Source organism: Babesia microti, chromosome II, assembly GCF_000691945.2.
Source record: "Babesia microti strain RI chromosome II, complete genome".
NCBI classification, from domain to species: domain Eukaryota; phylum Apicomplexa; class Aconoidasida; order Piroplasmida; family Babesiidae; genus Babesia; species Babesia microti.
In genome coordinates this window covers 1164996-1189582 of record NC_027206.1, presented here as the reverse complement: position 1 = coordinate 1189582, position 24587 = coordinate 1164996, and the positions used below count along the sequence as shown (strand labels likewise).

Here is a 24587-nt window from a genome sequence, read left to right as displayed (position 1 = left end):
CACCGTCTAAAAATACATTCACCTAACTATAAACAATACACAAACATGCACATTACATAGTAACATCTAACAATTGCATTACAGATTAAAATGCTGCCAAACAAACTAGCGGACAAAATTAAAAATAATTCTTGAATCGAGAGTTACAGTATTCATCGATATAGCAACTGATTTAATGTGAGTGTGATTTGGATGGCAAAAGGCCTATCTCCCACAACGAATGTACAATTGAGTAATATAAGATGGGCGAAATAAATAATATTGTCCACAGGAAAGGCGATATGGAATCATATTTGGGATCGATGTATTTTGCCATCCACGAATCTTTTGGCGGTAAACCAATTCTCATGCCGTGGTAACCTTCGGGATAGGCCTTATCAAATTGTTCCTTGCTAAACACCAATTGCCTAGGGGCTCTCCATATTCCCTTCACTTCCATAGGATTTGCATAGGTGTAGAGTTTGTCAAAGGTAGACGTGAGAAATGCGTTGGATGTAGTTGTACAAGTGCTTTTAGTTGTTACTCCGGAAAATAATCTTTTGCCACAGTAAGGGTTGACACAATTACCCATAAAGTTACTAAATAAGGAGCAAGTAGCGGCATTTTTTACAAGTCTGGTAAACATAGTGCATACAAATATATTTGTATGGTGTGCTCCCCATAGTCAACTCGATGACATGAACCAACTAAGCACCGCCACTCCCGAAACATCTCCAATATCTCGCCTATCACTTTCAACTGATTGGGAAAGCAAGGATGTACCTAATCCACTTGAAATATTGAGTAACCACTTTAAACATTCAGAAATGGACAAACAGGGCATGTCCGATGTGTCACTATCAACTCGTTTAGCACTAAGGAAGAATACTGAGTCTATTGTACCAGTGGAAACAGAATATCCCCGTGCTTCTGCCCCTAAAAAGAGGGGTCGACCTAGGAAAAATCCTGTTCCAGTATCTACCGCGGCCAGTGATTCTAGGTCTAAACCTAGCAAGTCTATTAGCGTTTCTGGTAAATATGCGGGACCTAAAATATCAAATGACGACATAACTGCCATAGTAGATAACATGGATGAACTATTTAGACCCACTAAATCGTTGTTAGGCCCAGAAGCGTTTAACGCGTCTACATTAAAATTTATTGAAATGAGCACAGGAATAACCTGCTCGCCATTAGTGTCCCAGAGCAATATCGCAAACATTGGAATACTAAAAATCCAACCTTTAACCCATTATGGACCATATATTAATGTTCAACGGGGTTTCATCGTACTAATTATTTTAAACTCCGAACCTGGAAAATTGACATTTGATTCTGGTCATGATAATTTGGGGCCAGCACAATGTGATAACAATACTCAACTGATGGTTTGCCCAAATGACATGTTCATGTTGCACAATACCAGGTATCATAATTGTTTATTTAGTTCTTCTATGGAGGCTGAAGTGTTGATGATTTTATGCCACTCATTAGGCAATGACGTGGATCATCTCAAGGACATTAAATATGCTTACTGAGTGTTCCCGCATCGATTTTTTTGTATATTATATGAATTAAATGTAATAGTGTTTATTTATTGTATTTTTCGTAATTTTTTAGTCAAATTTATTAGCCTATATATATCATTAGTAGTGTGAGACATTTACATACAGAATAATTAAATGATCAAGTTTCCGGGACAGATTATATTTTCGGAGGCAGAATTGCAATCTTGTCGCTGGGAATTGATGGAAAACACTGCTTTATAAACTGAACAATTGTAGATTCAACATCTCCCTGTGTTAAACTACGATTACTTGTATATCTATCTTGTCTGACTGCCCAGGAATTCCCTTAACGATACTGGCCCCCGTGGCAAATTGTTTACTGAAAAGTTTAGATGCCGCATCTAGCTTCACACCTAAATTAGCGTTGGCTTATAACATCAATGAATGTATTAATCATGAGAAAATAACACATTATGATATAAGCGTTGAGTTACCAAATAAATGTAGCCCACTGACCGCAGTGACCACCTTCCTTTTAGCCCTTGAAACCCTTTGGATAGTCACTTTATCGTCCTAAATCAGCATATTCATACATCTGGTTTTTTCTTCTCAGTTTTCTTCTTATCCTCCTTTGCTACGTGCCCTTCAGAGTACAAATTTGGGTATTTTCCAGTCGCTGTTTCCTTACATATTGACCACATGCCTCCAAAATCACAATAATCATATGGCATTCCGCATGCTAGTTCAATTATGGCTTACTTTTGCAATATTTGACTGTTATTTCACCTTCTATGGGTGGGTAAGTGTCGTGGGCCCACATCACTAATTTTTACACATATATTACAATTTTAGCTCAATCAAACCCAATAGTTTGTTAGTAATTGTTTTATTTTGCAAAAATAATATTGGATTCAAACAAATATATAATTACACTATATTAATTGATCCATACTTACACCCACAAGAAATATACATTTCTATTTTTGGGTCTGTATATTAACTTATTATTAATTTTTTAATCCAGAAAAGCAATCAGATTATTAATATGTAATTAATACGCTTCTTTCATAACAAAACACTTAATCACCATAGTCATTCACCGGCTACTGTTGATTATGCATTCCCAGATAATCTGTACAAACAATTTCATATAGCTAACTATGAATGAAACCAAATTAGGCTAAAAGACATCAGTGAAAAGTAACAGGGTGCAATTAAATGTCTCAATTACTACTGTTTACAGCTATTTTATGAGGATTTGCCTCAATGAATGCCTTATACTTCTCATTGGGGGGAAATGGTCTCTCCCCTACACAATTCGCTATGTCATGATATGTAAGTGTTTCTTTATCATACAACAAATTGGACAATTTGTGTACTAAATCAGCCTTATCACACAACACCTTTTTAACTCTTTCATACTGGGCCGTGATGATGTTCTTTACCTCATTATCAATCATTTGAGCGGTAGATTCCGAGTAGTTACGGTAAAAATCTTGTTCCCCTTCTGTATTGTATGAGACTAGACCAATTTTAGCATTCATTCCCCATTGGGATACGAATGAATGGCACAATTTAGTAACTTTATTGAGATCGTCGGTGGCGCCAGTAGTTATTTTTCCAATGAATATTTCCTCCGCAGCCCGCCCCCCTAAAATCACTGCGATTTTGTCCAAAATGGCCTCCTTTGAAAAAAGAGCTATGTCATCCGGCATTTGCTGGGAAAAGCCAAGGGCACCAGATGAACGTGGTACAATAGAAACTTTGAGTACAGGATCAGCGTATTCAAGCCACCAACCAGTGAGAGCGTGCCCTGTCTCGTGATATGCGATTACTCTCTTTTGTTCATTGGAAAGTAGCCCTGAACTTCTGACCATACCTCCAATGCATCGCTCAACTGCCGCGTCAAAATCCTGCGTTAGTAAAAATAATAACGTAAAATTTAAATAATGAATACAAACAAAATAGATGTAAATTAAAAATATTTAAAGTGCAGATTGGATTATGAAAAAATGAAAAGAAAAAAATTACACCACAATATCACGCAAATAAATATCAGTTTGGATATAGTGATAAACTTGACAATCGAACAAATATATAAATATAAGCATAACCGCAATAATGTTGCTTAAAGATAGAATAAACATTAAGATATTATATTTAAATATTCAAAAATGTAAAAAACAGTTACATACCCTCATCTCAACACCATCTTCAGCTTTTCGCCTGGCAGCCACAATTGCCGCCTCGTTTATTACATTTGCAATTTCGGCACCGACAAAACCAGGTGTAAGTGCTGCCATTCTCCTAGCCAAATCATCAACATCAGTATTCTGACTAAATTTTATGGGCTTCAAATGAACCTTAAATATTTCATATCTCTCCCCAATATCAGGCTTTGAGATATTTATTGTTCTATCGAATCTTCCTGGTCGCACTAATGCTGGGTCTAGTATATCTGCACGATTAGTACCGGCCATCACAACTACACCTGATGATGATTTAAAGCCATCCATTTCTACCAAAATTTGATTTAATGTATTTTCCCTTTCATCGTTAGAACCACCGGCAAAGCCTCCTCTCGCTCTTTTCTTACCAATGGCATCTATTTCATCAATAAAGATTATTGAAGGGGCATTTTTTCTAGCATTCTCAAATAGATCCCTTACACGACTGGGGCCGATACCAACGAATACCTCAATGAAATCTGATCCAGATATGGAGTAGAATGGAACTTGGGCTTCCCCGGCAACAGCCTTGGCAAGAAGCGTTTTACCCGTACCAGGAGGTCCACAAAGCAGTGCGCCTTTTGGTATTTTGGCGCCCAAACTTTTAAATCTTTCTGGATTTTTGAGAAAATCTACAAACTCGGAAATTTCCATCTTAGCTTCGTTCATCCCAGCAACGTCTTTGAACGATGTTTTAACCTACTTTAGACATAATAATAGTTAACTATTTAGTTTAAAAATGTATGTATATAATATAATTTATATATAATGATCGTCATGTACAATCTATATACATTGAGATAGGTTGCTGTTATTTTACTTTCTTCTAAAAAAATATGACCTAGCCTTAAAAATGCAAAGGAAAAATGTTAACATTAATACGTTATTAAAGTTGCGACGCTCAATTTGATCTAAAAGTTCAATAATAAAAATTTGTCAAAAACAAATAATTGAATGGCATAAATAATAAATCAATACTATTCAATATTAAATTAACATGTATAGTATATATAAGGTCTTATTTATTACCATACATTACTACATCATAAATACTTTAAATATATATAATAGAAAATTTGCTATGATATGTGTGAAATGTGTATAGTTATATCTATTTTGCATTTATATATTTAAAACAAAACTACTTCAACCAAAATTTCAAACACTAACCTTTAAATCTTTGGCCTGTACCGTCACAGCCTTACCCATCCTAAAAAACTTATCCATACCAGGAGGCCCCTTCATCATCAACTTTCTAAATCCTAGAGCTATAAGAAAGAATAATATACCAAAAGGGATAAACTTCTTCAATTCATTAACAACGTTTACACCCGTGACATATTGAACGGGTATATATTCATCGGGATGAATGTCTAATGACTGCTGTATCTGGTTCAACCGTGTCTCAAAATGTTCAATTGAACCTATTCGGAAGTAAACAATCTTATTTTCCTTGCCATTCTTAATAAAACATTTGGCATATTCTCTATTCACAACATGAATTTTGTCCACTTGTCCCATAGAGAGGTACTTGACAAAAAATTCCTGAAATGTTATCTCATTGCGATAGAATCCGGAATTAACCAGTTCAAGTAATAAACTGCCGCCGAATATAATCATAAGTGATAGACCGATGGATGGGTCATATGGTTGATTGGGCGGATGTTCATATCGTTGCGATGAATCAGTGTCTTGTTTGCTATCCTTCTTATCATTGCTAGTTGATTTATCATCCTTTTTAGTTTTATCAGCAAAATATTTATAATTATCATTGTGTTTCAGTGACAATAAATAACAACAACTATGGAAGTTAGAACAAGTACTGATGCAGCGTTTCAACCTAGCTATATTTGCCTGCCTTAGTAGACGCAGGGGCAGCATAGTAAATTAATACTTTTCTAAACACAATTTTATTATGAATTATTAAACAACATTACTATTTCAACGCCTTTTAATACTGAAAAAACGTGTATACCCCCACGATAATACAAGTATATAATATACACCATACACAGTGTTGAGCAGCGTATGGGATTCGATGGTTTGGGTCTTAGCCATTGTATACTAGATTATTTGAACACTAATGGATTTATTGAGCCCACTGAAATTCAAAAAGTGTCGATACCAGCACTAATCCACGATTATAACGATGTAATAGTACAAGCTGAAACCGGTAAGTGTCATTTGGTATTAAATTTATCCTATGCATTTTTGGATTACAGTAATACTTTGGATTTTCTAATAATTGATAATCAATAATTAAAAATAATTAATTAGCATTAAGTAACACTAGTTATACAGGCTCCGGCAAAACTCTATGCTTCTTACTCCCTTTAATGGAGTTATATCTTAAATTTGACATTAGCGGGATTCCTTTTGGCGAAAAATTCAATGTGTTTTCATTAATCATAGCCCCTACTCGTGAATTGGCCTTTCAAATATTTAACACCCTTGATGGTATATGCAAGTTTTTGGACTCTAAAAATGAAAGCAAAAAATTATTACCTATACTTTTTCGAGGTGGTAAATCTGCTGCAAAAGAACGTGCTCATATCGATGCAGTTTCAAAACTGTCTCAAATGGGCGCAATAATTTCAACGCCTGGAAAATTATCCAATTTATTTAATGTGATTACAAATTGGACTTTTAAAAATCTACATTTGTTCATAATAGATGAAGCAGATCGGCTGATGGAGATGAATTTCGATGTAGAGTTGGAAATTATTTTAAGACGTTTGCCTAAACAACGTAAAAATGCTGTTTACTCGGCAACAATATCGTCACTATCTGAAAGATTATATCGAATAGGTCTTAAAGATTGGAAATTACACTCAGTATCAAGTAATATTGTGAATAGCAATACTTGCTATGGGGTTATGGATAAATTGCATTCCATAGATAATTTGTCAAAAATATCAAGTGGATCAGAAAAAATTCCAGCAGGGCTTACTAATTACTATTCCATTGTAAATATGACTGACAAATTTGATTATTTACATAAGTTTATCAGGTTAGATATTGTTTAAATACTATTTTGTATTCTTAAAAATAATATAGCCATTTATTATATACTGGGGCTAACAAATGCATAATGTTTTTCCTAACATGCGATTTTGTGGATTACATTAATATGGCATTAGATAAACTGAATCCAAAATTCAAGTTGATAAAAATTCATCGCAAAATGAATCAAAGAGATCGCGAGTTAGCCTTTAAGGAGTTTAAACAAACCACTAATCAATTAACAATTTTATTAGCCACAGATTTATTTTCTCGTGGCATTGATGTACAAAATGTGGATTGGATCTTCCAATTTGATGCTCCTCAGGTAAATATTTGAATTAATTATAGGATCCTAGTATATATCTTCACAGGTCTGGGAGAACAGCCAGAGCTGGCTCAACTGGTTATTCGATCATACTGTTGGATAATAATGAAATTAGTTTCATCGAATTCATTAAATCTAAAAATGTAGACTTAATTCAGTGGAATTTTGAAGATTTCACATCCGGTGCCAATCCATTTGGGGAGACTATAAATACATCAATACCTACATTACTTAGATCAATTGCTGAAAAGGTAAACTACAGACAATTTAGGACAGGCAATTCATGCTAAGTGCCAATAAGGCCTTTGTATCATATGTACGTGCCTATTCGGAACATATACTGAAATATACCTTTAATATATCCGTATGTGACTTGGGAGGCCTAGCTACATTACTGGGTGTACTAAGGATGCCAAGGGTTAAGGAAATTTTAGGTAAGATTTTATACTATAAATCAAAATTTTTATACTGAATAGTTTTAAAACCAGCAACAATTAGCTTATTATATTTGATTAATCAGCCCATAATGTTTATATAATTAATGATTAATAGCGTATATGTTCAACATTATTCTAATAAGCGAATTATTATTAATATATTACACATAGGTCGCAAATTCAACTTTACTCCTAGTCTAGTAAACCCTAAATCTGTTCCATTCTTATGTGCTGAAATGGAAGCAAAAAGGTTGAAAGAATTAGAAGAAAATGAGGCAAATAATAGTAGACTTAATTCTCTCAAAAATGAGATAAAAAATGTATCGCAAGACAAATATACAAGGAAAAAGAAGGGAAATGGCAAAACGAAGAAAAATAGAACCAGATCGGAAAAAAGAAATGCCAAAAGGAACGAAATGAACGTTGAATGGTTGGAATTCTCCAGAGAAGGTATTAGAGGAAATTACTTAGAGAATTTAGTTAAAAAATTGAAGAAAGGGAAAATTTCAAAGGACTTATTCGACAAATTAACTTCATAGATACGGAATTAATGCCATGTATGGATTCCATGACAAACTGAACTTTTGTATAACAATTAAACAACACACACATTAAGAACTCAGCATTCAATTTTACACATTTACAGGCTTAGCTAACGATCAAATAATTGATCGCTATTAGCATAGCTTGTGATATATTGTATACTAATGTGCTAGTAAGTGCAGCGTTCAAATGCCATGTAAAACACTTGGAAAGGCATTGATAATATTTGGAAAATTCTGGCCTTCAAACATATTTAAAGTCTGTATGCTTGATAAATAATTCATATAAGATGTTGGAACCCAAAACTAAGCTTTTGGGTAGAGGTGAAGGCATAGAATCAAGACCAACAAATGTAATGTCAAATATTAATAACATAAAACCTACATTTCTTATTTATAATCCCCCAAACTGCAAATTGTCTTCTATTGATAAATCCAATGCATGTAACTATAATCAACGTCAACGACATTCACAGCAAAAACAGCATCATCCATTTACACGCGAAAAATATAACGTCACTGGTACACATAATTATACATTAAATGGTGAAAATCATGGTAAAAATCGCAATTTGCACAAAAAGCACAAATCTAAACAAACGGTATATGGATGCAGTGGTAAAGAGGTGATGGGTTTGGCCTGGTATTTCGCCAGTGCAACGGGAAATATCATAGGGTCAATAGGAAAACAAATTGGGAAAGATGTTATAAATACAATATTTAATCCTGACCCTACATACAACTCCATAAGATCTTATTACTATTATCAAGATTATCCCAACTACCATAGACAACCTCAGCACATGATTACCCAGCGAATTGATTATGACGAAATGCTGAAACAGTCAAATATGAATATGATGTATGGTAATTATAATCAAAACAATTTGTCGGACATTGCCAACATGAATGGTTTGATGAATTTGGCTAGTTTATTTGGAGACAATCCTCCCTTTGGCCAGACAAGTGGTCTAGGAAATATGGATAATTTGGATAACATTGGCAACATGGGACAAATGACAGCAAATGATGGAATAAACCCCCTAATATTTAACCGATCTAGTGCTACAAATCGTACTGGCCCACCTGATTTTTTTTAAGATAAAATGTACACTATCTGAAAATATATAATAATAATAACTCTACACATTTTAAAGTGTAAACACTGCTATTTTTAGTCATTAATACCGTAATTCTATTTCAATCGAATAATTATTCTCCTAATATGGAAAAATCATTTTTCGCTATAAACCATATTCTATTTAATGATAATTTATATTTATATATTCTATGATACTAAAAATTGATTTATCATAGTTAACAAATGAAACTAGTCATCTTGATTATTTTGCTTAACACAAAAATCGTAAATACATCACTATTGCATAATTGACATGATAATTGCAATATAATATATAAACAGATAATCAACAAACTCAATAGATCTTAAATAAAAGTTAAGTATATAATTTAGGCTTAATAAACTAGATAATCTGTGTGATCTGAAGGTAACGGTTGATCAGCTTTCTCAAATACCAGTGGAGTTTGGTACGTCACCAACTTCACTTTAAGCTGATTGGCGATTTCATTTATAAATTCATCAGTAGTGGACGGCTTAACACTATTTTTATTTTCGAGATTAATAGAATGGGCAATATCTTCGGAAAAAATACCAGATTCAACTGCTGCCACACACGCTGCCTCCACGGCATAACAGAATTGCTCAAGTCTATCATTTTTATCCAATTTAGCACGATGCTCAAGTGCCCTGGTCCATGAAAAAATAGTAGCAATTACATTTGTTGATGTATATTCGTTTTTAATGTATCTTTTAAAGTGAGAGGAAATGGTGCCATGGGCCGGTTCGGTGATGATTGTCTTTTGGTCCTTACACGATAGTACATTAAGTGTCAAACCTATTGACCCATATCCCTATGTTAGTTATGAAATCTTCGAGGGTTTAATTTATATATACAACAAGAATTATATATGCAGAAAATAACAATACACTTACTGTTGAAACTAGATGACCCATTAGGTTTCCGTCGTGATTCTTGCAGGCCCAAACAAACCCACCTTGTGATTTTAGAGCCAATATAACCATATCATCAATCGTGTGGTAATCGAACCAGATGCCATGTTGCTTAAACAAATCCTTATACACCTGGTATTTCCTCTCAAAGATACAGCGAAACATACCTTCATAATAAGTACCAGACCACATATTTTCAGAAATATATAGAGGTAATTTGTGGTTGAGCGAGTACTTAAAACAGCTTTCTGCAAATGCTTCAATGCTATCCAATCTGATGAATTCTCCGTAACATATGGCCTCTTCTCCCTGTGCAAATTCATTTACAAATACATCATCCATCCCGCTGTACTTTAGATTAAATTCCCCAGGGCCCTTAATTCTAACATGTTTCCTTTTGTAGTCATCTGAAGACGCGTGACGAGCGACAATTATTGGTTTTTTCCAGCCACTAATTAGCGGCGGGACTAGATTGGTAATTAGAGGTTCACGAAATAAAGTTCCATCAAAGAATTTCCTGTATAAATAATTGTTTACCTAAGCACAGTACTGGGCATTAAATCACCCAATATAGTAGTTGGGCACTTGACTCCTACATTGCATTGTTCTATTGCTTTGGCTGCTTCATAAATTATTTTGTTATCCGTCTCTATTCGGCTCTGCTTTGACAAATCGAAGTACTTAAGTTTTATATCCAGATATGGTTCGATAATCACATCCTTGACCTTCTTCCATATGACATTGGCCATTTCATCTCCTGCCATCTCCACTACGGGACCAACTGGAATTTTGCCTTTGAGGCTAAATGCCATAGAAATCAGTACACAATATAATTACTGAATTTATGTTATAATTTGTATGAATTTAGGAGAGAAATAATAACTTAAACAGTTCAGTTGGGTAAAATGATGCATCATTTTGATAAAGACCATATGCAAGTACAGAGGGTACCGCTAGATAATGTAAAACCGGATGAATGTGTTTTTCCCACTCTACAGATAAAAAATTGTACAGTTTGGTCAGCTTTGACTCCTCCTCAAACTCGAATCTCATTATAACTCCCCATACAGAGTGCCAAATACCAACACCTCATTAATTTGCCTAACATGAGACCGCTAAACTATAAAGCACATAAAATATATAAATATACTGTTTTTCAATATGCGTTAAATTGTACATTAAAAGGTTTTTTCAGACAAATTATTTGTAAATAAATGAATGATACATTTATACATTCGTTTACACTAACTTCAATATAACCTTTTCAAATTTGGTAAATAATTTAGTATTTTTGGTTTTAAATCAAATTATTTATTATAAGATTTTTATACATTAATGTAATCATGAATATATAATAGTGGTACATATATTTTTTGTATCATTATTCAACTAATCAACTATAATACCGTTGCTTGATAGGCAAATTCAACTTTGACAATTTAATATACGTTTGGTCGCTCTAACTTTGTTTCTGTAAAATTATATTTAAAATGCGATAGAAATGTATTTTTTTAAAGGGAAATATTGCCAGAACATTTCAGAATTATCATTAATTACCATATTAATTCAATTTTGTAATTTGTTGAATAACAACGTGATTGTCTAATCACATAGAGCAGTATATTGATTATTAATATTTTACAATTCTTTCGTTCATTCGATGTCTTGATTACTAGACCTATTTCATGATCGGAAAATAATATAATGTGTGATGATATGCTAGTTACTTTTAACTACTCGAATGCTGCTGGTTAGCTATCGAGGAAATTTCCATTGGCTAATCGCCCCAGGAACAAGGCTTCTAAATGTACTTGATAATGGATAATAAAGCGCTAAAACACTCATGGGATTACAATCTTTGTCTTCTCATATTTTTAATGGTGACATGCGCTTCACCCTTTATGATGTTCTCACTCAAAACATTTTTTGATATACTTATTAACAGAGACTTCCTGTTAAAATGGCTCTTGATTTATAAGTTCGCAATTGCTTTATCAATTATTATATTCAGTACATTTATAAGGGTTAATTCGAGGTCTCTAAAATATTCAGTATTGACAATGTCAACCTTACTGATAATACAACCAATAGTGATACTATATAGTTATCGTAACTATTTAAAGTGTTCCCTATATTTATTAGGTATACTTTGCGGATTTGTTCAGGGTCTTATTTATATGGGTTTGATTCCATTTATGAAGAATTCCAAGTTTACTGGGAAATACACTTGGCCAGCACACATTTTTGCTGATATACCATTAACCTCGTTTTTTATTCTCACAATTAACTCTTTAACCAACAGAACGTTTGATTATATTTCGATTATTTGGTACGTATATTCTGTGATGGCTATTATAACATTTGGAATATTTTTAATAATCCTGCGAATTGAAAAATACGAAAAATGCTTAGTGGTATCTCCAAGTGAACGGAAGATAATGGAAGAAATTGTGCTTGAGAGGAGGCTTAGTAATTGTTCAACAAATATAGCAGACACTCATTATACTCGTAGAGATGATAATATCTTTGATCGTGTCAAGTACTCAATTGGCACTATTGCAATATGGTGGAAGCTGGCTCTGCTGATAACTATATCAACTATAACTTTTTCATTGCCTATACCATTCATAATAGACAATCCTTTAACCCAACCCATTATAATAAGGTATTTCTTGTACAGTGGCGTGTTTAGGGTTTTGTGTTTGACAATTCCATTTTTTTCCAGGAATTTTTCTCTAGGAAATACATCTGCAACAATAATATCATTTTTCTCCTGTATTTACATCACAATACCCTCATTGATCACTTTGATCACCAGACATCACGGCATCTTTATGGAATTACTCCTATCTCTATCATCATTAGTGCAGTCGTTAGTGATATGTGGGTTGCTGTCTAACTTGCCAAATTTACTGCAAGACAATAAAAGTGATAATAGGAAGAATTCACTCCTGGCAATGGTTGTGCTAATCACTTTTATTGGTCATGCATTGGGGATTATATCTGGCCAGATCACAAATCGATTAACCGCAGCATAAGGTATTTATTAAAGGTATTAAATCAGCATTATTTGGTAATAGCTTGTAAATTTTACAGTGATATATAGAAATAAACACAAAACACTTTTATGGTAATTTTGGCAAACTCATAAAATTAGAATGAAGTTGCTACAAAAGTCATTAGGTGGTTTTAAATTAGCAATTAATATTCGTTTAAAGTATCTGCTTGAAACTGTTTAACAGCGCATAGTTTACACAAACAATAACATTGATGTATATTGTTACGTATAGTTGTACCTTATATGTATAACGTGACCCTATATTTAATGTCTTATTATGGATTATATGACCGTTTAATTTGTGTTAAAATACAACATCAATTTGCTTGAAAAATACAACTAGTGGCAAAAATGTCCTCTGACGATCCATACTCCCGTCTGAAAGCCCTTGAAAGAATGGGCATAGTCACTGATTACTCCAAGCTGTACAGGAAAACAGTGGCAATAATCGGCATTGGAGGCATAGGTGTAGTTGCAAGTGAAATGCTGACAAGATGTGGTATAGGTAGATTAATTATAATTGATTTTGATAAAGTGGAAAAAGCAAATCTTAATCGCTTATTTTACAAATACGAACACGTAGGCCTTAAGAAAGTGCAAGTATGTAATTAGTTATCTAGGCTGCGTCTAAAACGCTCAAGGAAATAAATCCAAATGTAGAAATAGTTACATATGATATAAATGTGTGTTATAACTACAATAAATTATTGGAAATAATCACTACGGGTGGTTTCGACGGAAAACAAATTGATTTATTGCTAAGTTGCGTGGACAACTATGGAGCACGAGTTACCATTAGCAAAGGATGTACTAAGTGTGACCAAATTTGGATGAATTCCGGTGTCTCTGAAGATGCGATGAATGGACAAATACAAACATGCATACCAGGCTTGACTGCCTGTTTCATGGTAAAATACTAATCGGTAATTTAGTGTGCCCCGCCTTTTGTGGTAGCTACCAATGGAGATGAATCTGAGATTAAACGAGGTGAAGTTTGTGTTGCAAGTTTACCAACGACAATGGGCGTTGTTGCGGGTTTGCTAGTCCAAAATGCATTAAAATATTTACTCAGCTTTGGAAAGGTTACTAGTTTTTTGAGTTACAATTCCAAACAAGATTACTTTCCCTCATACATAATCAAGCCAAGCCCAGATTGCTCAGATGATGTTTGTGTTCAACTCACTGAACAAAAATTAGAACTAGCAAAGTCTTTAGAATCTGAATCTAATAAACTTTCGGATTTAAATACTGAATCTACATCAATGTGTGATAAAATTAAAGGCTCTTTTTGTGAATATGGTATAACAATACTTGCCAATGATAATACTCTTGTTTCTAGTGACGACCTTGGTGTTAGTCCTATTGCTGGTGCTAATATTGGGCATAGGTTTGAAGATAAAAGTACTAAAAGCAAATGTTCCACTTCCCTAATATCAGCGGAAGATAGTTTGGAAATACTGCGCAATAAGCTGTCTTATTTGAACTCCCGTTCACAGCAATAGTAACATTTTCACTTTTAAATTCTTTATATTTCGTGTAACTTACAAATTATTACCACTAATTAATTGGACACTAACGCAATTTTGTTGAAACTATGCATATAAATATATATTTTATAATGTTATGTATCATATATTATGCAAAATATTCACTATCATATCGTCTTTGCGCAATTAGAGGGTCACAATACTATGACCCAGATATATATTCATCGCACAAATACATATTTAACAAAGTAAACCAATTTGACATTTAGTTTAGATATACATCAGAGAAATATAATTACAATGAATACTGGCTTCCAGTGGTAGATTACTATGAAACCTTTTCACAACACTTGGGGAACTCAGATTCTTTGATGGATGTATACAGATTTCACGATAAAAGTGGAAGGGATTTAGCTCTTAGACCTGAAATTACACCGCAGTTGTGCACAATGGTGGATGAAAAATGGAATTATTATGATGATAAACCTCTCAGGTGGTTCACAATCGCTGATTGTTGGAGGTGCAATTCACTTATTATTTAGATACGAAAGACCATGTTCAGGAAGGAGAAGGAATCACCAGCAATGGAATTTGGATCTTATATCATCACAATCCAATAGTATGGATGCTGAACCGTTACTAGTATTAATTCACGCATTTCAATCTGTAAATCTCAATAGATTCAGTTAGGTCTCACGGCGGATGATATAAAAATATGCATAAATTCAACAGAGTTTATTAGCAAATTGTTGGATATGGTCAAGCATGATAGTTCTAAAATTTCACTATCACAGTTTATAAGAATTTTGGATAAATTCAATCGTGTGCCTAATGATGAATTCAACCAATTACTGATTAATATCGGTTTTAAAATAACAGAGGTTAAAGATAATATATATAGTATGAAAAATTAATGGATTTATTGAGTACTGGAGACAATAGTACACTATTAAACACCTTTAACAATGATAACGTTGAATCTACTTTGCGCGTGCTTAAATCACTTGGACTAGATAATTGGATTAGCTTGGACTTATCAATAGTAAAGCGATTGTTATGTAGGCTAGGGGAAATGGGTATTACAATGGAATTATATATGAAGCTTTCGATAAGAAGGTCAAGAGGAGAGCAATTGCGGGCGGCGGCCATTACCAAATGAAAAATATATCTAGAAATAAATTCAATATCGAATGCAGCGGCTTTGCCATGGGCAATATTGTATTATTAGATATTTTATCGGATAGGTATGTCTGGTCACACATAGGAATTTATTGCCAAAAAGCGTAGTCCTTAAAGTCAGTGACATCGGTGATGGTGATGATATCAGCGATTAATTTTGTACAATAATATTTAGGATAGTAATAAGATTTGTTGTAAAATTCCGATAGCCTATTATCATTATGTACTATATGTTACTAATTATAGGTGGCATGAATGTAACATAATATATAAGAAATAGCATATGCAATTAATGGTAAATAGAAAGAACTTAACTTAAGATCGTGAATTAACACACAATAATAATTATATAATTTAAAGTAAAAATAAAATAATATATCAACTAAATTAGTATATAATACTTGAATGGATTATTTAATATATATGTTATAAAAAATATTTTACTTCATATAATAAGATATTACGGAATTACAGGTTTAACTCAATTAAAATGGTATCCAATACTAGACGCACATATGTCTATAAATAAATCCAAATATTTTACATGGATTATTATAAATTAATTACAACATAAACACAAAATCACTACATTTAAATTACATTATCAATTATTTTGTGAGTATATAAATAGTTTTGTTATCCATTTACAGCAAGTAGGATGGTGTAAATGGATAAGTTGATACATTACTAAACAGTGAATATGGTTAAATTAAAATTTTCATTTAGATATGCCATTATCAACTAAAATGGAATAATGTGTATAAAGTTTATTTATATAAAATAGGAGAACCCAATAATAGTGGTCATAACTATTGGCATTATGGCTCATGCTTATAATTTATCCGGAATCTCTGTAGAAGTAGCAGAATTAGTATCATTAATCTGTTTTTTGATAGCTTCTGCATGTATTTTACAGGTTATCGTTTCCAAGATAAACGAAAAGATCCCGATTTCTATCATATGGTTTTTGTATGGTATGCTTACGTATGGTATTGCAATGTCACTCAATGGTAAAGTTGATGATCCTTTGACACATGCAATTCTAAATCTCCGGCATATAGATAATTCGGTTCTGTACTATATCGTCTTGCCAATTCTTTTGTATGAAGCGACCCAAGAGATTAATTGGTATGCTTTCAAAAATTTCATAATTGGCGGTATAGCACTTTCAGTTTTTGGTGTAAGTAATCACTCAACTCAGGTCTTTTTACAAGTGATAATACTGGGCGTATTGTTCCACTACACCATTTTGGGCTCCACAAAAATAGGCATTTCCATATCATTCCTAATAGCTTCAATAATAAGTTCAACAGATCCGATAGCAGTGTTGGCTATTCTCAATGGTGTATCAGCTCCACCCAAATTATCTTCAATATTTAATGCAGAATCTCTCATTAATGATGGATCTTCTGTTCTATTATTCCAATTTTTTTATTTGCTAACTCTTGGTGATACAGGCTCAGCAGGATATTATGTACTACTATTCTTTAAGTTGCTTATACTAAGTCCATTGCTTGGTATTCTTATGGCCATTGTGGTATCTATCTGGATTAGTACATTTCATGCTCATCACTTCGCCCAGTGTGTTTCTCTGATGATAGGGGGATATATCAGTTACTTTTTGGCAGAATATACTTTAAACATAAGTGGACCTCTCACAATTGTGTGTTATGGCATTTTTATCAAGGCATTAGGTATCATTGGTTTGGATAGGGAGGCACATGATAAGCATAGGCACTTTTTACATGGATTGAGTTTTATCGCAAATTCTGTTGTATTTATCATTTCAGGCGTTATAACTTTGGGTATGATCGCTAATAACATGTCCAATAACCAAGCTCTTACTCACATCACAAAACTTTGCACTATGTATCTCTACATAAATGCAGCCAGGATTCTAATGATTCTCATTTTTATGCCGCTACTAGAATTCATAGGATATGGAATCAATTGGAAGGAATTGATACTTCTTGTTTGGGGCGGTTTACGCGGTTCAATTGTGCTAGTATTGGCATTAAGAATTGAAAGGGATACAAACTTTAATAACGAATTGACAAACACTATAGCCTTTTATATTTCTGGGAGTGTGTTCCTTATATTAGTAATTCAAGGATTTACTTTTGAACTAATTTATAGATTGTTGAATCCATATAAGACGAACCCTTTCAGGAAGGTTTATTTGGAAAAAGTTATGAAAATTATCCACTATTATTACACAACGGATATGAAGAATTTGGAAAATTATTGGTTATTTAAGGGCACAGATGTGGTATATCTTGCCAATGAATTAGTGCCTAAACTTACAAGTATGAAATGGAGCAGCCACGGATTATTGCAATTAAATATGCCTTCAGTTAGCCATATTATGAACGATATAATTAATGAAGATGGCGAATTTGTACACAAGTTTTACCAAGGAGAACGAGGTGATGTTGTGGGTACTATGTTTAAATCTGAAGGTCAATTTGATAATGGGACCATTGATGATAGTTCTGCCGATGGCTATATATCGCTATTTACCCAGGGTTTACTTATAACACAGGGCACTAATATTGGTATCAAATTTAATCCCAAACTCAACCTAAGATTGCTAGAAAGGGCAACGACAAATCAATCCTCATCTACTAACATTAAAGAACAGTTCACAACACTAGATTCATTACCAAAAGATTCATTGCAACAATTTTCGAAACATAAAGATAATGGTTACGGTTCACAAGAAGATTTTTTCCCAGAACGACAGAGTACTGATGTCACAATTATTTTTGACAAAAACGAATGCAATTTGGGCAAGAACCAGCCCACTTATACAAATCCTATGACATTTGATATCATAAATAAGCCTTGTCTAACCCCCATTTTGAGCCTGGACATTGAATACAGCGATGTTGAGGCCCTTGAGGACAATCTTCCTAACGTTGCTTTTGACAACAATATCTTGAGGAAGGAGAGAGAGGGAGAACTGTATATTATGGTATTCAACGCATGTAAGCAGGTATGTAAGAGAATTATTAAGATGTACAAGACCTTGTATGATGATGGATATATTGGCGGAGGTACACTATTGTCATTGCAAAGCATCCTGGATATATCATCAGACTTTGCCCTTAAGAAACTAAAGCACAAATCCATTAAAGTAATAAAATTTTTACTTAGGCCTGGGATAATGTATTGAAAGATTGCAATGAAAGCTATGTCCACATACATAATTGGCTTGCCCATTCCAATGACATACATGTAAGAAATTAGTTATTTATATAGAATATGGATGGATTTGAGTTCGAATGGCTAGCTTTAAAACGTATATTATCGAGTAATTTCTCGAATCACAACATCAAAAATGCATACAGTGAACGTTCTACACGTTTTAATGAAGAATCGAATAATTCATCTCTTTTTGAATGGTTAAAGAGAAGCGTTAAACGAGGTTTATACATGATATCTTCATTTATGATGTCCTTAATATCTAGAATTAGAGTCGTTAAATATGAATTGGAAATGTTGGTAGCTTTTGTCGATTCGCATCAAAGAATATTGATGCTGGGAGGATCTAATTTTGAGAAGTTGTTGGGCAAGGATCTTTTGTAAGTTATTCATTTATGATAATAAAAAGAACTTGTTAAAAAAAAATTTCCATCATTTTTGATAAAAATATACATATTTGCCCAGAATATACAAGATTTTTATATTGAGAGTTGAATAATATCGCAAACCTACGGCACATTTAATGCCAGTTCTAATAGAATAACTTCACATAATTGCCAAAATTATCATCAGATCCGATAAAAATAGAGAAGAACTGCAACTAGTGTGTAGAAAATATAAAATTATATTTATTGCAATTTTTGATCAATTGAAACAATGACATATTATAAACAAACAGGTTTAACTAATGATTTATGGATTGGTATAAAGAAGATATGTGCTAATGTGCAATCGGTGTGCGATAAATGGGCTTATTATTACCTCCATGACATTCATATATCGTGTATACATAAAAATTTTGCAATGCATGAGTATATTATGAATGAACTGAAAATTTTCAGAAACAGACCACTTCACTATGTATATATTATTGTTAAAGTGAACAGCATGAATTCGTTTTGTACATTATTTCTCCCACTAATATAGGTCTAGCTTTATCAAGCAGTTGAGATTAGCCCAGTTGTATATGCGGATACTGATAAAAAAGTATCCCGAAGACATAAAAGTGGAGTTAATTAGAATCGCATCCTTTATGTTGATCAGAATTAAATCATCAGTGAGTCTTTGTTCACTTAGATCGTAAGAAGCCAGGTGGAAAATGGGTTGTTACTATCTGAAGATTCAGATAGAATCCTTAGTTTATTGTCAAAACAGTGCTACGTCATTTCAAAGTACAGCGCAGGAATATTTACATTTACAGCTAAATCATTCTCCCTCAAGGCGCTTAAGGATAGGATTTGTTGTAGATCCAGGAAATGATTCACCGGTACATGGCTGTGACGGAATGAATACAAAGTGATACCACATTGTCCAATTATGACAATTTGTATTTTAATTTCTATTTTTATAAATGATTAATGATTACTTATTTATCTAGTACTGAACATATAAGCTCATATAAGAGATGATATAGGGTATATAGTGCTAACCTACTAGTTTAGCAATGAAGGTAAATTTGACCCTAGATGATATCAACATACTAATTTATCGATATTTACTAGAAAATGGGTATGATTCTACCAATTTAGTTACACTCATAGTGCCTTTACCTTCTCTAATGAGGCTAGTATTTGTAAAAATCCCTACTACTCTACGCATAGCGAAAAAATGCCAACAAACGCTTTGATTTCATTTATACAGAAGGCTATGATATATGTTTATCTAGAGTATCACACTGATGAAAATACAGGGAACAAAGTTCCCTGCGATGAAACATTTAGTCTATTTAGAAAGCACAATTGTTATAGAAAGGTAGGCAATAATAGCGGGTTTCCCAATGAAAAGGATGAAAAGGGGGGTGATATCGATCTTGATAATAAAACTGATCCATATTCTGTGTCAGATGACTTTTTTACTTCGCAAATTTTTGTCGGACCACCACACCGCAGATTTCAAGATAAATGGCTCCTCAGCGGATTTTACAACCTTTATAGCCTAGAAAACACACTAGCTGCACTAACCAATTGGAATCCGTCTATAGAATCTCAGCTACTAACAATTTCAATCGGTGGACCCTCATTTGTTTCCTATGAGATACCTAATAAGGGATATGACTACAAACTACTTTCACTGCCATCCAATGGCAGTAAAGTCAATATTAATAGCACAATAGGATGCTTTAGGCATGATGGAAATGTACTAGCAACAGGGTATGAGGATGGAAGGTGCTGTATTTGGTCTAATGATGCAGCACTGCTTGACACGCTTAAGCCCTTCGACTGTGCTGTGACTGCTATGGCCTTTTCAGGCAACCCTCTCAACCCAGAAATGAATGATGATCAGACTGAACGCCTTTCTATTGCAGGAGTTGACGGGTCGTTGTCAATTTACGAACTTGAAACCGATGGATCTTTCAGAATCAGGGACACTTCCAAATTCCCTAACTGTATAGTTCACATTGCATGGAGGGACCACGCCACTTTATCATTAGTGGCCAATGGTTTAGACAGCCATAATACTTACATTAGCCTTTACGATACTACAACGTTTACTACGACAAACATAACCCCTGTTTCACAATACACAAATGATGTAACTGAGGGAAATACATCTTCTAATGTATTTGTTAAGACCATATGGGACAAAGAAGGCACAAGTGTCGCACTTGTTGGTGATGTTTTGTACATTTACCAACACAGTGCTAATTCTTTCTACAGGTTGGATCATAGGGATAAGGTTATTGACGCAGACTGGGTATATGGATTTACTGAGAAGGCTTCAAAACGCATAGTAACGTGTTCCGCTGATAAGCTAGTAACTCTTTGGGATGTTATAAATAAGTGCATTATCAATACAGCTTTGTTGGATCACATTCCTACCTGTATGTCACTGTGTAAAAATAACGCGGTACTTGCAGTCGCTACTTTCGGTGCTATTCTCAAGATTTATGCACTACCAGGATTGATATTGAAGTTTAGCATACAAGAATCAAAGCCAATCACGCACATTTCATGGTCTTCTGATAACACTAGTGTCAGTTACAATCTGTACAAGACAGGTGGGACTGTTGTTCTGCCCCTGAGAATATTTACCCAGTATGAATGATGCCTAGTATAAAGGTAAATAACAACCCTAATAACTTTTAGGGATTATAGAGGCAAGTTTGTTTGATCCAATTTGAAATTATGGTATATGACCAACTATTGTATCCTTATTTAATTTGTATTGTTACTGACTTTATAATTTAACTTAGCATATAGTGAATAACCGGAGTTGTAGGTTTACGAAAACAAATCCGAGGATAAGGATTATTTTTCATGGGATGGAATCCCACATTAATAATTGCCAGTGAATATATGACATATACACATATGATTACCATAATTGTTATACGTGTAGTGTAATGATTAATAAATTGATGAGTTATTAATTGTGAATAGACCTAAACCAACATTATGTACTTGAAAGTGGATTATAAAAGGTTAAACATAATAAAATTGTCATAAACTGGGAAATAATTATTTTAAAATCCTTAATGTCTCTTTAGTTTTTAATTTTGATGGAAATAATGTAGAACATATTACAATGGAATATCAACCAATTAAAATTATAATTAATGTTTAAAATGTATACATCCCTAATTATTGTGAAATTAATTATATACTGTGGGTATATCACATTCACTATGGTGTGCATTTATATATAGTAATCATTCCACCTTATATATGACCCACATTTATATAATTATTGCAAATAATTTCTCACTATGTGCGATCACATATTGTTACATCACAATTCAGTAGATACTGATGTGGAAACTTGCGAATTTAATGTTGTAGACACCAATACTACGTTGAACTTTGATAGCAGCATCCCGGCAGTATTTGATTCCCCAAAACGCACCCCAAAAAGAACATCTGAAAACTTACCTCAACATGGTGAACCTAGATTGTATATGTCCAATGATTTTTACATAAACTCTTTGCTAGCATCCAATAGCTACAGCTGTAGTTATAGGGATGAGGAGGAAAAGCAGAATTCATTGAAGGTGTTGGGAAAGCCAAGATGCTGGACCGATTCGATAATTAATTCGGATGGAGAGGCTGAATCGTCAGAAAAGGGAGATTCCGATGGATGGACAATGCTTACTCCAATTCGTAATTTGGCTCAAAATTCTTCTACCAAAAAATTACCCATAACTTTAGAAACTCTTGAAGATTCCAACGAAGTAGGATACAATGATAAATTTACTCTGGTGGATATGTTTAAAAATCTATGTATTGCTGCAAAGAGAGTTGTACTTAGGGGCGGCATACTACTATATCAACCCGTTTCCAATCTGATCCAACGTATGACTAAGCGCAACTTTTCGCTGATTGAACTAAGACAAATTTTGTATATATGCCCTGAGATAGTATCTGTGCGGTGGATTAGGGTAAATTCGGCCATTAAAAAATTATATCCAAAGGAGTACTCCGCCTTTACTAGTGATACAATATTCGACCTTAAAATATCACTGAAAGTTAATGATTCCCATTGTACCAGCTCTACAGATTTTAACAAGGCATTGGATATATTTACAAATGCAATTAATAGATATGATGAACAAAGCATGCATAATGGCCGTAAAAACAAGCCGGATCAAACTATGGACACTAGTACAATTGTTAATGATGGGCTAGACAATGAAACTAGACAACTTAACTATCCTTTGGGTGAATTGCCAGAAAAGCCAACTCCTAACCGTGGTAAATTATTAGAAGTTCTAAAAACTCCTACCAAATTTCGCAATTCTGATACTTGTGGCCGTGATACAGATCACGATGACCATTCTCCTTCTAGACTTTCATCTTCCAGTAGATTATCAAGTCTTAGAGCTACATTTAAATTGAAGTGTGACCATGGGCTTTTTACCGAAGAAACTGGTCGCTCCCACGCAAACATAGGCACTAACACTCCATCAAGATTAATGTTTGAAACGCCTAAAAGAGGCGTTATGCAGTTAACCGGGTCCCAGACCCCTAATGATAAATTTCCACTTGGGTCTCCGGTGTCTAATGTACAGTTGGATTTGTTAGATACTCCAGGTATGGTGTTATTTCTTGGTTTTTCATTATGTTTACAATGCAATGCCCCACATTAATGGTGTTTTGTATTCTTATAATATATTCTATACTAATTTAGGTATGAAACGCATAAAGTTGGCCGCTTTGCAGCGAGAAATGGCAAACAAGGACGTTGGTGATAACATCATTTTCCAACTGGACACTCGTTGGTTGGTGGAACTTATTTACGAAATGATCGTAAATGAAAAAATGTCACATGTAATATCTGTCAGCTCTCTCTACGAATTTATAATCAATAAATGTCATGCCACTGTAAATTTAACTAGGCTTAATAAAATATTGGAACAATTACAAACTAAATACCCTAACATATTTATTCTATCAACTTCTACGTTGGATGGAAGTAACACGCTAACCCTCAGTGACAAATGCATTACTAATCCAAAGATATTGGATGATATATTGCAATCATTCTAGTTACATTACAATTTAGATATTAATTTTATAAAATTAATTTTCTTAGGCATTATCCATTTCTATTAGTTAATCATTTTTATTAACAATTACAATTCAATATGGAGTTATTAATTGATTAATCA

At 33.6% G+C, this 24587-nt stretch overlaps 14 protein-coding genes across 14 annotated transcripts; 9 read left to right on the top strand and 5 right to left on the bottom strand.

Annotated features, from left to right (window-relative positions):
* Positions 173-625, bottom strand: BMR1_02g03385 (conserved Plasmodium protein, unknown function; the record flags this gene model as incomplete). Its single annotated transcript, XM_012792985.1, has 1 exon — positions 173-625. One exon carries the CDS (start codon positions 623-625, stop codon positions 173-175), a length of 453 nt encoding a protein of 150 aa, XP_012648439.1.
* BMR1_02g03380 (conserved Plasmodium protein, unknown function) lies at positions 678-1517 on the top strand (the record flags this gene model as incomplete). The annotated part of the gene is made up of 3 exons (XM_021481688.1): positions 678-783; positions 805-1405; positions 1427-1517. The coding sequence occupies 3 exons, from the start codon at positions 678-680 to the stop codon at positions 1515-1517; spliced, it is 798 nt and encodes a 265-aa protein (XP_021338302.1).
* Positions 1518-1683: 166 nt separating this feature from the next.
* BMR1_02g03375 (Translation machinery-associated protein 22) lies at positions 1684-2307 on the bottom strand (the record flags this gene model as incomplete). The annotated part of the gene is made up of 5 exons (XM_012792983.1): positions 1684-1776; positions 1797-1900; positions 1982-2060; positions 2081-2226; positions 2247-2307. The coding sequence occupies 5 exons, from the start codon at positions 2305-2307 to the stop codon at positions 1684-1686; spliced, it is 483 nt and encodes a 160-aa protein (XP_012648437.1).
* Positions 2711-5596, bottom strand: BMR1_02g03370 (AFG3 family protein; the record flags this gene model as incomplete). Its single annotated transcript, XM_021481687.1, has 3 exons — positions 2711-3400; positions 3683-4414; positions 4886-5596. 3 exons carry the CDS (start codon positions 5594-5596, stop codon positions 2711-2713), a joined length of 2133 nt encoding a protein of 710 aa, XP_021338301.1.
* On the top strand, positions 5744-8019 carry BMR1_02g03365 (DEAD/DEAH box helicase; the record flags this gene model as incomplete). Its single annotated transcript, XM_021481686.1, has 7 exons — positions 5744-5888; positions 6017-6725; positions 6773-7043; positions 7067-7294; positions 7315-7477; positions 7652-7930; positions 7952-8019. The coding sequence occupies 7 exons, from the start codon at positions 5744-5746 to the stop codon at positions 8017-8019; spliced, it is 1863 nt and encodes a 620-aa protein (XP_021338300.1).
* On the top strand, positions 8313-9122 carry BMR1_02g03360 (hypothetical protein; the record flags this gene model as incomplete). The annotated part of the gene is made up of 1 exon (XM_012792980.1): positions 8313-9122. The coding sequence occupies one exon, from the start codon at positions 8313-8315 to the stop codon at positions 9120-9122; it is 810 nt and encodes a 269-aa protein (XP_012648434.1).
* A 376-nt stretch (positions 9123-9498) lies between these two features.
* BMR1_02g03355 (Isocitrate/isopropylmalate dehydrogenase) lies at positions 9499-10866 on the bottom strand (the record flags this gene model as incomplete). Its single annotated transcript, XM_012792979.1, has 3 exons — positions 9499-9954; positions 10037-10571; positions 10592-10866. 3 exons carry the CDS (start codon positions 10864-10866, stop codon positions 9499-9501), a joined length of 1266 nt encoding a protein of 421 aa, XP_012648433.1.
* Positions 10867-10918: 52 nt separating this feature from the next.
* On the bottom strand, positions 10919-11107 carry BMR1_02g03350 (hypothetical protein; the record flags this gene model as incomplete). The annotated part of the gene is made up of 1 exon (XM_012792978.1): positions 10919-11107. The coding sequence occupies one exon, from the start codon at positions 11105-11107 to the stop codon at positions 10919-10921; it is 189 nt and encodes a 62-aa protein (XP_012648432.1).
* A 752-nt stretch (positions 11108-11859) lies between these two features.
* On the top strand, positions 11860-13092 carry BMR1_02g03345 (hypothetical protein; the record flags this gene model as incomplete). Its single annotated transcript, XM_012792977.1, has 1 exon — positions 11860-13092. The coding sequence occupies one exon, from the start codon at positions 11860-11862 to the stop codon at positions 13090-13092; it is 1233 nt and encodes a 410-aa protein (XP_012648431.1).
* A 371-nt stretch (positions 13093-13463) lies between these two features.
* Positions 13464-14614, top strand: BMR1_02g03340 (ubiquitin-like modifier-activating enzyme 5; the record flags this gene model as incomplete). Its single annotated transcript, XM_012792976.1, has 3 exons — positions 13464-13712; positions 13733-14020; positions 14045-14614. The coding sequence occupies 3 exons, from the start codon at positions 13464-13466 to the stop codon at positions 14612-14614; spliced, it is 1107 nt and encodes a 368-aa protein (XP_012648430.1).
* A 116-nt stretch (positions 14615-14730) lies between these two features.
* BMR1_02g03335 (histidyl-tRNA synthetase) lies at positions 14731-15933 on the top strand (the record flags this gene model as incomplete). Its single annotated transcript, XM_012792975.1, has 7 exons — positions 14731-14847; positions 14869-15119; positions 15142-15265; positions 15286-15480; positions 15501-15641; positions 15662-15843; positions 15864-15933. 7 exons carry the CDS (start codon positions 14731-14733, stop codon positions 15931-15933), a joined length of 1080 nt encoding a protein of 359 aa, XP_012648429.1.
* Positions 15934-16598: 665 nt separating this feature from the next.
* BMR1_02g03330 (solute carrier family 9, member 6) lies at positions 16599-20242 on the top strand (the record flags this gene model as incomplete). The annotated part of the gene is made up of 7 exons (XM_021481684.1): positions 16599-16958; positions 16980-18773; positions 18795-18914; positions 18935-19015; positions 19040-19362; positions 19910-20039; positions 20060-20242. The coding sequence occupies 7 exons, from the start codon at positions 16599-16601 to the stop codon at positions 20240-20242; spliced, it is 2991 nt and encodes a 996-aa protein (XP_021338299.1).
* On the top strand, positions 20427-22027 carry BMR1_02g03325 (conserved Plasmodium protein, unknown function; the record flags this gene model as incomplete). Its single annotated transcript, XM_012792973.1, has 2 exons — positions 20427-20491; positions 20512-22027. 2 exons carry the CDS (start codon positions 20427-20429, stop codon positions 22025-22027), a joined length of 1581 nt encoding a protein of 526 aa, XP_012648427.1.
* BMR1_02g03311 (hypothetical protein) lies at positions 22689-24465 on the top strand (the record flags this gene model as incomplete). The annotated part of the gene is made up of 2 exons (XM_021481683.1): positions 22689-24009; positions 24107-24465. 2 exons carry the CDS (start codon positions 22689-22691, stop codon positions 24463-24465), a joined length of 1680 nt encoding a protein of 559 aa, XP_021338298.1.
* Positions 24466-24587: the final 122 nt, after the last annotated feature.